This window comes from Falco biarmicus, chromosome 6, assembly GCF_023638135.1.
Source record: "Falco biarmicus isolate bFalBia1 chromosome 6, bFalBia1.pri, whole genome shotgun sequence".
In the NCBI taxonomy this organism is placed as follows: Eukaryota; Metazoa; Chordata; class Aves; order Falconiformes; family Falconidae; genus Falco; species Falco biarmicus.
The window spans coordinates 90,489,504-90,503,382 of NC_079293.1; the positions used below are offsets into that span (position 1 = coordinate 90,489,504).

Here is a 13,879-nt window from a genome sequence, read left to right on the forward strand (position 1 = left end):
TTGAGCCAACATCTCATTTGAAGTAAATTATTACTCAGAGAGTATCCTGTATACCATATAATTTTTCAGTCAAAGACGTCAAACAACAGATCTCAGACACTGTAATTTCATGCAGCATTTCCTTTTCACAAGCCTTTTTTATTGCACCCTTTGTAAAAACAATAGCTAGAAAACAATTTCCAATGACTTATGAAAAGAAACAAAGGGTTTAGACTGTGTATTAAGGAATATTCTTTTTGTCACAAGTAGGAAGTCTACTGAGATTAACTCTGTGGTCTTAAAACAAACACGCACTCATGGGTTTTTTGCTACTCTGTGGGAAGTTGGAACTATAGCCTTATCCTCTATTAACAATCCCCTGCTGCATCTCGACAATTTATTTCTGTTTAATGGATGCAGAACAAATTACTATAGAGCGATACAGTTGTAACTCTCTCCTGTGTTCATGTTCCCTACAGCTGCACGCGCAATACATTTAGAAATAAGACAAGGTCCTTCACATCATTTTGATGCAACAAACCTTTGTTTTTCTGACTTTACCCTGCTTTCCACGTGCCAACACAAAGCTACTCAGGAATCCCAAGGCAAGTCAGTTCTCTGTGGCTTGGTAAAGAAAGCCTAGCGGCTCCTAGCACCACTGCCCCTGAACAGAATGAGTCCCCCCCCAACCCATCTCTCTGCTGCCCCACTGACATTGCCAGGGGATGGATTCAGACGGTTAAATAAGTACAGGTGATATTCAACTGCTGGAACATAAACCTTGAAAGTTCTGCTCGTCTTTTCCAGCTAGGAACAGTGAGTGTTCACCCTGCTCCCGCTCAGGCCCTGGCTGGCACACAGCGGCCGCTAAGACCTGACGTATGCTGGGAGCAGCTCCGTCAGCCCGAGAGCAATGCACAGGCAAACGCGATGGCCAGGGAGGGCTGTAGGTCATGTGCAGCCACTGCCACTGTCCCCCACAGCCATCACCCTTGCACACTGTCTGGCAGTTTCTTCAGAATCCTCTAACTCACGGCAATGGTACAGACCAAACCTCCGAGCTGGATGGCATAAATATGTCAGCTTGCCCCCAAAGATTTTGAAGCGGATCTGACAGCAGCCATACTGCTGAGGCTTTCGCGCCTCCCGCTGCAATACGGGGAAGGATGGAGCACTCTTACTCCTCTTGTTTGACAACTGTTTTGCTCACAGATGCACAAATTACAAGTTATGAGTTATGAATCAGGGAACTTTTGAGTTAGAAACCTCGTGAATTAAATGATGAACTAGTGAATTCATGTGTTAGTCTAGTCAGTACAAAGACGACTGAGTGATTGTTTGATGTTTGTTCTCCTTCCTTGTAAACTCATAAGATCAAGTTTAATTTGCAGTGTATGTTGCCATCTAAATTTGAGCAATCCAAATGGACCATGACAAGCAAATCTAACACTACTTTGCACATGGGCAGCAACCCGTATCAGATGCAAGCTGTGCAGACCCTGATCAGAAAACTGCTCTTCCCCAAATTGCTCTCTTCAGTCTTGCTTCTCCAAAGTGCTTGAGGTAAACACTGCACCCCAACAGGTCTCAGACAATCAAAACAAGCATGCTTCAAAACTAGCTGAATGTCTGAAGAAAACAGGGGAAGAACAAGCAAACGACCAAACTCACCTGACAGAAAAAGCCAGCTTTAAGAAATTACAGGTTTTGCGTAAGTCTCAAGCCAGTCTCAAGCCAATTCAACTAAGAATAAAGTCTGTAAATACTACTACTGGAGGTAACGTGCAAAAAAAAGAGAAGATTCAGGGAAGACCTAGAATTTGGCTTCATTTACTGCACACTATCTTGTTTATAACACAAAAAGCTTTCTTCTCAAAGGCTTTCTGTAGAGTTCATCACTAACTCGATTCCTGGGAAAATGTAATTTGTACGCTTCTCAGAATATACACTCAATTATCCACTCAATGCAATTTACTTTGATTGATGCCGAGGAAGAACCAGTTAGCTATTTTTACTATGCATGTATTAAAAAAGATCTCTTTTGTCCTCTCTTCTTCTCTCCCTTCCAACACTCTTAGAAAGTAAAACCAAAAACCACACAAACACCCAGAAGAAAAAGGTCACATACAGTTTTATGTACAATGTAAGAAAGAATGAGAGATGACCCTGAACTAATTCAACAGTGTAAAATGATTTTGCATTTTAAGGATGAAAAAAGACTGTACCAACATCCCAGTACCCAGCTCATGACATGTGAAGCTCTGTATATGAACCAAAGCACCAGTGTACTTATATCTGCAGAAAGCAGCTTTTAAGGATAATATCAGTGTCTATGTTGCTGCCTTCTGCACCATTTATTTCTATAAATTGAGTGCATTGCCTGACCTGAACTTCTTTGACAAGCCCATAACTTTCTGCAATTTAACACTCACACACAAATCAGTGTTTGTTGGTTTTTTTTTTTTGTTTAAAAATTACAGTACCATATCCTAACTATTCTGACACTGACCAGGTTAAAATGGGACAATGCTTGCACAAAATTCTTTGAAGTTATCTTTCTAAGAAACAGGTAACGAAAACAAAAAAGCATAAACATAACAGCAAGTGAACAAAAGGCAGAGTCTTCACAACTGGCAGCAAACGTCAGTGTTTGACAAAAATACTTGAGATCTGTCTTTTGCAAAAGACATTATTTACACCTTATCTTCTCTCCTAGAAAGCTCTCCTTTATGAAAGACTCAGAGGGCCACTAACCTCATGTTATGCGCTTTCAGGCTGTACTGATGACTAGGTCTCACGTTCTAATTTTCATTGCACTGCAAGGCAAATACTACCACAACACAGGATAACATGTCGGCTACTTTTTGTACTGTGTCACCGTGTTGATTTCATCTGAGGATGGTTGATAACATGAAATGTTAACCTTCCAGTTAAAATAAGATCGGCATATGTCAACCACAGCAGTAAATTTTAATTACTACTATTACTACATTATGTTAAACAACAGTAAATACTACCACCAGTTCTATTCACAGCAATTCTTCTTATACATAATATATTGAGCAAAATGGGAAATGTGCCTTCAGGTTGGCAGGGAAAGAAAGAAACAGGTAGCCCAAGCCACCTACTCTAAAGTAATGCAACAGTCTGTGGGAAAGCCAGAAACAAATCCAAGACACAGTCCCTGCTGCTGCCCCTTCACACTCACCCCAGCTAGCTGCTTCTCTGCGGCAGCTTCAGCTCTACTTTACAGAAAAATCTGACCTTGTTTGTACTCTATTCTACAAGCAGGGAAAAATCAAGTTAGCTTTTCTGTTTCTACATTATAAGAAAAACTTTAATAAGCAATGTTTCTCTTTTAGAAGGGCAGCACAGCTTTTTTAGTAGAATAATTACAACAGAAAGGGGCTTTTGTGTTTTGTTCACAAGACAGTCCTTTTAAAAATGGCTTTCCGTTTCCCGCTGCAAAGCATAATTTCCCAGCAAACATTATTTTAATCTCCTGTACTGTTGTGAAGATAAAGATAATGGAAAAGACATATAGAAAGAGCATCATGTATGCAATCTATTTAAAATAAGAATGCTAAAAAAGATCTGTTTATTTCAAAACTCATATTTGTTATCAGAAAATTATAGGACTCCATTATCTTGGGCTCACTGCTGCCTTTGAATGTAGAAGTTTTTGCTGCTGCTATTTTTTTGCAAAAAGCACTCCTCTTCCTCAGTTGACATCTGTGGTAATCTCACATAACAGCAGAGCCTGCTTCTAAAAGCTTTTTTGTTATTCAGACATAATAAAGCATCGAAATAGATTTCTATAACACATGGAAGCATAGCACAGCAACTTATTTTGTTGTTTAATCGAATGAATTTGACTGTAAATAATTATGCCAGCACAGAATGGCCAGCTTTAGTAAATACCTAGTGTAGTATCCAAACTGACAGACAGTTGTGACATGTCACAGTAAACAAAACAACAACCACTTTTCTGCAGCGTGCCCTTTCAATTAACTGAAAGCACTGCCAACTGCAGGGCCCATCAAAAAAAATCACTTTTATGAGCGGGGCCCATGCAAATCAACCGTTACAAGCTGCCCTCCAACACAGACACGGCTAAAGGCTAAGTGGTCCAAACAGCCTCTGCTACATCAGAGTCAAAGCCCACTTCACTCCAGTGTGCCCAGTTCACTCCAAAAACTCATTTATTTAAAGGAGCTTTACCAAATTGTATAGGTTTTCCAAATCCCACCACAACAGTCTGCTGTGTGTACAGCTACTCCTGATCTAAGAGGAACTAACAGAAAAGGCTCCTCTGATTCTTCAACATCTCAGAAGAAACTACACACACGTGGTTTTAAACCTGACAACAATACATTCATTTTGCATATTAAAAACCCAATGTATAAAAAGTATACAGTGCAATTCAGGACATCTCATTAATGCTTATGTAAATGTTCATTTTTGTTGCATTTATTATTCTCAGCATAATACCTAAAGACTATTCAATGGGAGTTTGGTATGTAAATGGATCAGATGATCCACTTACACATGGTTCACCAGCTTTTTTGCCCAATAATACCATCCTTTAAAGGCTGTTTTGGGGAAGTCTAGACATATGCACACCAGCACGTGCAGCAAGGTATAGAAGCATGCAATCCATTGCAACAAACCACCTCTGACATTGAGCAAGTTTGCTACTCATTTTATTTTCTATCATCTCTAGGCACCAATGGCAAATCTGACAGGAATGTATCAAAGATACTTGAGAAAACAACAAATCTTGAAACCGAACTCATTTGTATAGGTTTATATTCATGTCTGTTTAGATATATGTGGCATAGAGCATTAAATACGAACTGCCACTGAAGGTCAGATCCTTTACCAAATGTCATCTTAAGATTTAGACTGAACACACTCATTAACAGAAAAGATATCCCTCATTGAACTGATTTTAATTTAATTTGGTTCCGTGCATACCGGTACCACTTCACACATTCTGTTGAAGACTCTGAAAAGTCAAAGTTGACCTTAAACAGCAATTTAGTTTTAAATTCAGTAGTGATCATACCCAATGAGTAAAATAACTTTGTCAAAATAACAGAAGGGACCCTACAAACACTCATCTTACACTGGAACACTAAAAAATTAAAAATGGGAAAAAAAAGAAAAATATGAGGACTTTATTCAGGAAAAAAAATGACTCACTCAGGCAGCAAGGCAAAGAAAGGTCTATCAAAAAATTTTAAAGATGACTGTCAAAAAAACCCTGAAAAAGACCCTATTTTTCATTTGCAAGGATGTTATCATCACTTTGAGCAGCAGATATTGGAAAGTCATTTTGCTCGATGTCTTTATTGTCACCATAAAAGAGCACTGCTGGGTAGCAGAGACATATGAGAAAACATCGGCATCAACGCTGTCTCAGGGCAAACAGAACACGAGGAAGAAACACGAGCTCAGTGATGGAGGGATTCACTACATTTAGTGGGAGAGGGGACTCTAGAAATGAGGAGAAGGAAGGAAATACATTTTTAATTCAAGTGGGAGATTTGCTAGAGTCCTTTGGAAGTTCCGACAAAACACTGTTCTCAAATGCATCCAACGCAGAAAGAACAGTTCAGCTGCTGCAGGTACGTCTATAAGGAGTAGATGACAGACTATGCCCAGCTGTCGCCAGGGAGGAAAGCATTCCTCTTCCCTCTCATCACACACTGAGAACAGTGCAGATCTACTTCCACCTCATCATAGTGGCAGATCAGTATTCCTTGGGAGCCGAGTGTGTATCTTTGAAGGTAAATCTGCCCTAATCTTAATAATTATGCTACTTAGAATAAAGTGGAATGCACAAAGATGTCTACAGATTAAACGAAATGCACCTGAAGTCTTAAAAGAATCATAGGAAAATAGGTTAGAAGGTTACCAGATTGATTCCCTGCCTCCTCTCAACAGATTTATCTAACTTGTTTTTAAAAATCTCCAGCGACAGACATCCCATATACTCCCAGACAATCCATCCTAGTATTCAACTTTCCATTTGCAACTCATTCTTTATGTTTAAATTTCCCTTGCTCATTATTTAAATCTGCTGCTTTACATCACAGCAGACATGTAAACCAGCTTATTCCTTTCCTCTTTGGAGGATTTAAAAAAAAATTAAGATAAACCAACTTATGACTTTGAGTTACCCAGTCTGATATTGTTTTCCATGTCTCAGACACTGAGCAAGGAAGGATTTTGATACATGCGATTCATCTAGAAGTCATTCGAGCCAATGGATGGATTCCCAACTGATCGCCCTCTCAGCAAAATGGAGGAAGATAACCAAGGACAAAGAAACCCATTTGCTCATTTATCAGGACAGGAGAGAACCCTCAGAAACTTTCCTATAGAGGACTGTCAGTCAACTCAACTTCTGACTTGCCTGATTATTCTTTTAACTTTCAGACAAGCAGCTGTGGGAATCAGGCTATTCCCTTTAAGGAAATGCTTCTCATAATCCCTCTCTCCTAATTAGACAGACTCAATATATTAACGTACTTTCCACGAGGTTATGCTTGTACACAGTTTAAAATAACTGAATGCTGCTCTCAGTTGTATTAACTTTGTTGTTACTCTTGCACCCTGTACACACTATCTATTAGTTACTCAAGCCCATTTAAAATCTGTTTTATTTTAATTCTGGCAAAATATTACCTATTCTGGCCACACATTTCAGTTAAGACAATGGAAAGACTCCTATTCTCACAACATTAAAATTCTCAAATGCTGGTGAAAATGATTTCTGAATAAGACATTTCTGCATATGGAAAATACCTCATCAAGGAATGGCAAAACAATTTCAAGCAAAAAGCAGTTGACCTTCATTCCAAAGACAGGTGACACAGACAAGGAGTCAAGAGCTAAAAACAAAACGACGGGAAACAGTTTCTTGCCTCCACATGAGAGATGTGGTTCACAGCTGATATTCAGTACTTCTGGTTCCACCCTTTATCCTAAGCCTCTAAACAAGGCAATGCGTAAAAGTATTATTATTAAAGGACATTACATATTACCCTAACTTGAAGTATCCGCTTACTGCCCCGTGCACACACCCACCTCCCCCCCAGCACCCCCCCCCAAAAAAAAAAAAAAAAAAAAAAAGAAAAAAGAAGAAGAGACAATGATGGAGACTAGATACTGATGTAGCTTTAAGGTCTCTTGCATGTCTTGCACCCTGCTCCTAAACCTATGCAGCCTTGTGTTGCAATGAATCCTGCAAAACTGGCAGATAAAGGGACATTCTGCTTTACACATACGGTCCTGTTCTGGACTGGGACATGGCAGTCTCCTTCCCTCTGACTACAATCCCATTTAAAGGGCAACCTTTTCCTTTCTCTCCAAACCAAGTAAACACTTGATTTCACAGTTTAGGCAGCAGCTCTGACTTTATTGTCAAGGGACTGGTTCACTTTTTCCTGCCTCAAAAAGGGAGATTTTTGGCCATGTTCCAACAAAAATGCAATCAGACATAAGGTCTGGCAAGAAAAGCAATGGCATTTTTAGCTTGCTTAGAGATACAGGATAAAGTTGCTGTCTCAAAAAGATTAAAATCTGCATATGAGATTTTAAAATGACCACAATGCAGAATCTTGAGACGGAAGAGCTGTTTTCAAGTGCATCCTACTAATTAAGAACATGCTATTCCTTGCCAGTTTTATCAAAGGATTTGAAAAGGATTTGCACGAAGGAAACCCAGCTTATCCAACAGTATATGACAGTGCGTGGTAGTGGACAGAGAGTGTGTGATCCCTCCCAAAAAGGGCATCACTGTGAACTTTGGTAGTGGAACACAACATGATATACCGTGAATGAAACTAAATGGAAATTCAAACACTTTGGATTCCAGATACTTTGGAACAAATACCTCATCTGGACACTGGCACAGCATAATACTGGCTAAAAATACAGGCAGTGTTTCACAGGCTTGTTTAGCAAATGAAGCTGTAGTAACAACAAGAGTAAAGTGATGCACAGTCACCTCTACCGATTTAAAACTGCATGGCAACTCAATGGACAGTCTGTCTTACAGTGATAAAAGGGTGTTTTTACGCAGTAACATGTATAAACATCCTTATGTTTCAGGATGCAACATTCATATTAATCAAAGAGACCTGATGTGCACCTGTTACAGAATGTGTATTGATTCAGGTTAATACCTTGGCTCTCAGATCGTGGTCAGAAAATAGAGAAGTATATTTTTCAAAGCAGTAGCTAGATAAGTATAGTTTTTCAATAATAAAGTAGTTAAATATTAATTGCAAATGAAGGTTCTGGTGGTAATCCTGAAAGGACCATAAATCTAATAAGCAATTTCATCTGCAGGTAGGTAAAGAGGAGAATGTTCTGAAGTGACAAGGTTACGCAATTAGTTACAGCCAGCAGGTTCACAGGGAGAAAGTCCTGTTTAACTACCTTGACATCACCCACCTAGTTGACCAAGGGAAGCCAGTAGATGTGGGGGGTTTTTTTTGGATTTTAGCAAGGCTTTCCATATTGCCTCTCACAGCATCCTCCTGGGCAAAATGTCCAGAACACAGCCAGGCACGTCCGTAACACGCTGGTGAGCAACTGGCTGACGAGTCGGGCCGAAAGAGTTACAGCGAATGGGGTTACATCAGGCTGGCCACCAGTCGCTGGTGGGCTCAGTCCTGGGGCCAGCGCTTTTCATGCTCTCATAAATGATCTGGACACAGGAGTCAAAGGTACATTAAGTCAGTCTGGCGCTGACAGTAAATCAGCAGCAGCTGTGGACTCCCTCGAGGGTAGAGACACCTTACAGGGAGGTCTGGAGAGACCGGAGAGCTGCGTGATCACTGATCATACAAAAGCTAACGAGAGCAGGTGCTGGATCCCGCATCTGGGATGGGGTAGCCCTGCCTATGCAACATGAACTGGGGGGCCGAGAGGCTGGAGAGCAGCCCCGCAGGAGGAGACCTGGGGGTCTGGGCTGACGGCAAGCCGAGTGAGCCAGGAATGTGCCCTGAGGTTCTTCTCCATGAGATTCTTCACCGAGAGGGCAGTTGGCCACTGAACAGGCTCCCCACAGAAGTGGTCATGGCACCAAGCCTGACAGAGTTCAAGGAGCGCTGGGGCGACGCTCTGAGTCCGATGGTTTAGTTTTGGTGTTCTGGGAGGAGCAGGGAGCTGGACTCGACACTCCCTATGGGTCCCTGCCAACTCAAGATACTCTGTGATTCTAATTACCTGCAAAACTACTGGGTTGATTTATGTGCCAGAGTATTTGTATAACAAGGTTTAATTTATTTTATCAAAGCACAATTCAAATTTTCACAAAAAGTCCTTAGGACTTCCTTTGGTCTGTGATGGTTCAGCAGCAGTCACTGGGGGCTCAGGCTCTGCCGCCCTGGGTGCCCCGTTACGCGAAGAAGCCACCGCACAGCTGCTGCTGCCACCTCTGCACAGGCACGGCTTCCTGCCTCTGTGGGGCTCCACAGGCCCCGGTGGGCTTCAGGGCCCAGGCAGCTGGGCATGGCTCTAAGATCTCCTCCCAGCAAAAGTGCTGCAAGTTACACTGAATTTCTCACAGCCCCTTCTCCATCACCAATCTGATCAATACTTCTGAACGAGACAGACTTGGCAAAATCTTATCTGGGGGCCTTCTGACGCCCCCAGCTGGAAGTGGTCACTTTGTCACAGTGTAGAGCATTTTGCTTTCTACTGGATCAATCATTTTAGCAAAAATCAAGTCCTTTTAACACATTATGCATTAAATAAACAAAATAAACAGGTTTGAGATATTAGTTGTCTGAAAAATAAACTTCTGGACACAGCGCTGTAAAACTGCAATCACAAGCCTCACTAAAATTACAATGAAATTAGAAGGGAAGGGAACGTGCAAGGATAGAGAGCAAATAATTGTTCTCACTTCAGAGATGCTCCCTTTCTGGATGCTGTGCATCATCTGATTCTGGGCTGGGAGCAAATATGTCCCCAGAAATCAATTTATTTCTGAAGCCCACATTCCCCCAACAATACTTATACTAGTTCTATGGTTTCCACAGCAACTAATTTATTTCAAATGAAAGAAAAATAGTAAGATAGATGGGAAGCATAAAATGTTTTGTGATAGTGTGGGTGTGTGTAGCACTAACTGTTAATGATCCGCTTTGGAACGAGTTGCAACTTGTCATCTTCAGAAATGGCTTTTCCATTGAGACATAACGTGGGTCCACATGCCTGCATTACTAACACTTTACACTTCACCAAGCAGAAAATTATTACTGATGGATTACCCTGCTTTCAAAGCAAAATCTGCCTTTATCATATTCGAAATAAGTTATCTTCTCTCACCACATTCTGAGTGGTGCTTCTGTTGAAATAATTAAGAACTTTTTTTGGTAGTGTTAAGGTCTTTACCCTTTAGCTTGAAGTTTTGCTGTCGGTCAGCAAGTATCTTGAGTGACATGGATTTAGTAGTGAGCTAATATCACTTCACACCAACCAAGCGGTTGAATACCACCAGTTACATGCTGCAAAGTTACTGTATGTTTGAAAAAGGTGACAACGTCATGAAATATAGGAGATTAAATATTTTTAAATCTCTGTAGCTTCTTAACTTACCACAAGAAAATTATTCTAAGGTGATTCAGTGATTTCATTAAATATCTAGGACACGCAGAATGCATTTCAGCACATATGCTGTTCTTTAAAATATTCCACACTTCCATCAGGAAGCCCTAGTCAGCCAGTCACAGTTCAAGGGCACAGAGAATAGGAATCTATGATGTACAACCAGGATCAAGTTTGCGAGATAAGCATGTGGCAGACAACCTTATTACTTGCAAATTAAGATAGAAGGATTTACAGCATGTATTAGATCTTATTTACTAACAGCCAGAGAAAAGGAAAATACTGAAACACAGACATCTTTTGTCAGTTACTAGTTTTGATTTGATATCTATCAATCAAACTGTTTATCTATCCATCACCTCACTAAAAAGTGAGATGATGCAAAATAACGTTTAGAAATCAGGGTGGAAACAAGATTTGCATTAGTCCAGTCAAAAGCATCAACCTTACTCTATGAATAAGCACAACAATAAAGTGGGTATAAAACTACGAATAGGAAATTTTGTCAGAATATTTTTCCCAGAAGGTACAAATATCACAGGTTAAGACATCTAGGGTAAGTGGGTATTTTATTAATTGAGAGGCACACAAAACGGGATCTTCATTCCATTCACTCTCTGGCCTGTGCCACCGCTCCCCTCCCTTTAATTAATTAATTTACAAGCAGAGTTATACAACTTCCTATTTGTAGTTTTGTCTGAGAAATAACCCCAATGCTTTACTGCCATTTCAGTTACTCAAAAGCATCTTTGAATCAGGTATTATTTGCTCAACAGAGAAAGTAAGGCCCCAATGAAAGGAATGACAGGTTATGTCATGCAGTTGAAACAGAATACCAGACTAATTCCTATTGCTGTAAGACTGACTTAGTAAAAACTGGTTAAATAATTGCAAGCTCGATGCAAAACAGTGGTTGTTATTTAAAGTCCTTGAAATTATTTGTGATGCTTACCTCAATGACTCTTGCTTCAAAATCTTCGTAAGTTTCTGTTGGGAGAAAAACAGGGCATTACATTTCCTTGTATTACTTGTCTACCAGCACAGCTCCCTGTAGGTGGTATAATTTCAAAAGGACATTATTTTTATGTAACTGTAACTTATAAATTAATCTCAGCAATAAGTAGAAAAGAATAATTTGAACAAACATATCTAAAGTGAGCTTTATTAGCTGCTTCCTTTTAAAAAGACCTCATACTTTTCTTTATTTGACTCCATTCAATCTCTTTTAGAATAAGGTCAGTGAAAAACCAGCACATAGTTCTTATTTATAAAGCATGGATTTTTTTTTTCATTTCTTCAGTAAAATCAACTTATGTGAAGAAAACTAGTTTTAAAGAAAATCCAGTTAAATTTCTAATTTCCCAGAAAGTGTAATACTACTTATTATAATTACAATACAGCTCCTGTTATAATTAAGAGATGACAACTGTTAAATATATTCGTTGTACTCTATTAGGGACACCAGCCTCCAACTGCAATCAATTCCTCATCTTTTTAAGTACCATACATGCAGCGAAGTAAGATGGGAACAGTTTCCAAAGACTGTCCAAGCTAAATAACCAGAGTAGCACAAAAGAAGAAAAATAATAATTTTTTTAAAATTTGTCTTGCTTTACCATTTTAAGGGCTCTGTTTGAACATCACACAGAGAGTAGATAAGAGATCCTTCCAACCTCCTGCTTTTCCAAATTATCTTACGAACAAAAGCATTTCAGTATAACATAGAAGACCGGTGTTAATTAAAACATTTAATTCTTATTTTATTTGGTGTAGTTACAGTGAGATTCTGGAGGAAAGCTGAAAACAGTATAATGATGGAGAATGGAGGGCTCATTCCTTCACCAAACATTGCTTTATCGTTTACACGTAACCTCCAAGATGATTACAGATATGAACATGTTGGCACAATTTAGAGATCTGTTAGCCTACAAGAAGTAGGCTTCTCGCTCACAGCAGAGGATATGAATGCCAACAGGCTCCTTCTCTGAAGCCTCCTCAGTTGCAAAGAAACACCGTAAACTTGGAAGAAAAATAATGGTATTTTCAACTGAGAAATACTGTTCTTTCTCTACTCACATTTACAATAAATAAAGGTGTAGTGGAAGAAGATCCCCATAAAAGAATGGCACACATACAGGCACAGTATATCCACAATTTTCATTTATTTTTTAACATATTGGTCAGTTTCAACCAAATCTGTCAGATGTTGAAGGCTAACAACATCCAGCTTTCTACAAACTTCCTGTACCTGTTTTCATTAGAAAATATGAATGCTGCTGAAAGGAAGCTGCAGCATATGCTCAACCTCTGTTTGTTATCAGAGAATAACACCAGAGCAGCAGGAAGGGCTGAACTGCAGAATGTCTGTCAGAACTCACTCTTGCTTAGACACAAGGGAATCCAGCCACACCACAGTCTCAGGACAAAAGGATTTATTGTGTCTGGCGGTTTCAGGTCTATTCCTTCTACCATCTTGACAGTGCTTTGCACACAGCCAGCATCCCAATTCCCCTGAAAAATCATTAATTCTCTGACTAAAAAGATGCTGAAATGACTATGGGGACCTGAAAATCCCCATAACTTTTAACAGATTAAAAGGAAATTAGTGTATACTCATCAGAAACTACTTTTTCTCAAGCACATTTATAATACAAGCTGTCAGTTTCATTTTCCTTTTTTGATTGTAGTACCCTTTCCTCTTTTTGGCAGAACTGGACCTGACTACTACAGCCTCCGCACAGCCAACTTTAACACAAGTGATCAGCATCAGTAGTATCAGCCAAATGCAAAATGAAGGAAAGCACCGGAAGGTGAAATTCATACACGCATAAATGTTGTTTGCAACAGCTGCCACTTCTTTTAGTGGGATGAACTACTTGAAAATATATTCGAATTTAAAACCAACATAGTCTTGTATTCCAAGTATGGAACTAGAACCATGAAGTTTTCTTGACTTTATATTCCACCACTGACTTATGGGGAATTCAGAATAATTCATTAATTTTTCAAATCTTTGATTTTTACAGTTGTAAGATTCAGTGACAGTCTGCCAAGCCCACTCTCACATCACTGCCTTCCACAGAATATTCACTTTCAAGGTAATAAAATGCAATACAGGGAAGTAAATATAGGAAATCTTTCACTTGTATAACACAGTATTATGCTGATATTAAAATAGAATGAATTGCTCTTAAAATTGAAGACAACCAAAAAATACTCTTAAGAGACTGGCAGGCAAGCTCTCCCTAAATTCACAAGGTAAACAATGCAT

At 39.5% G+C, this 13,879-nt stretch overlaps 1 protein-coding gene across 1 annotated transcript in view; it reads right to left on the bottom strand.

Moving 5' to 3' along the window:
- The window catches only part of MRPS5 (mitochondrial ribosomal protein S5), a 59,564-nt gene that overhangs the window by 22,006 nt on the left and 23,679 nt on the right, over positions 1-13,879 (bottom strand). The window contains exon 5 of the mRNA XM_056343837.1: positions 11,561-11,595. Within this exon, the coding sequence (XP_056199812.1) occupies positions 11,561-11,595 (35 nt within the window). The remainder of the gene's footprint in view (positions 1-11,560; positions 11,596-13,879) is intronic.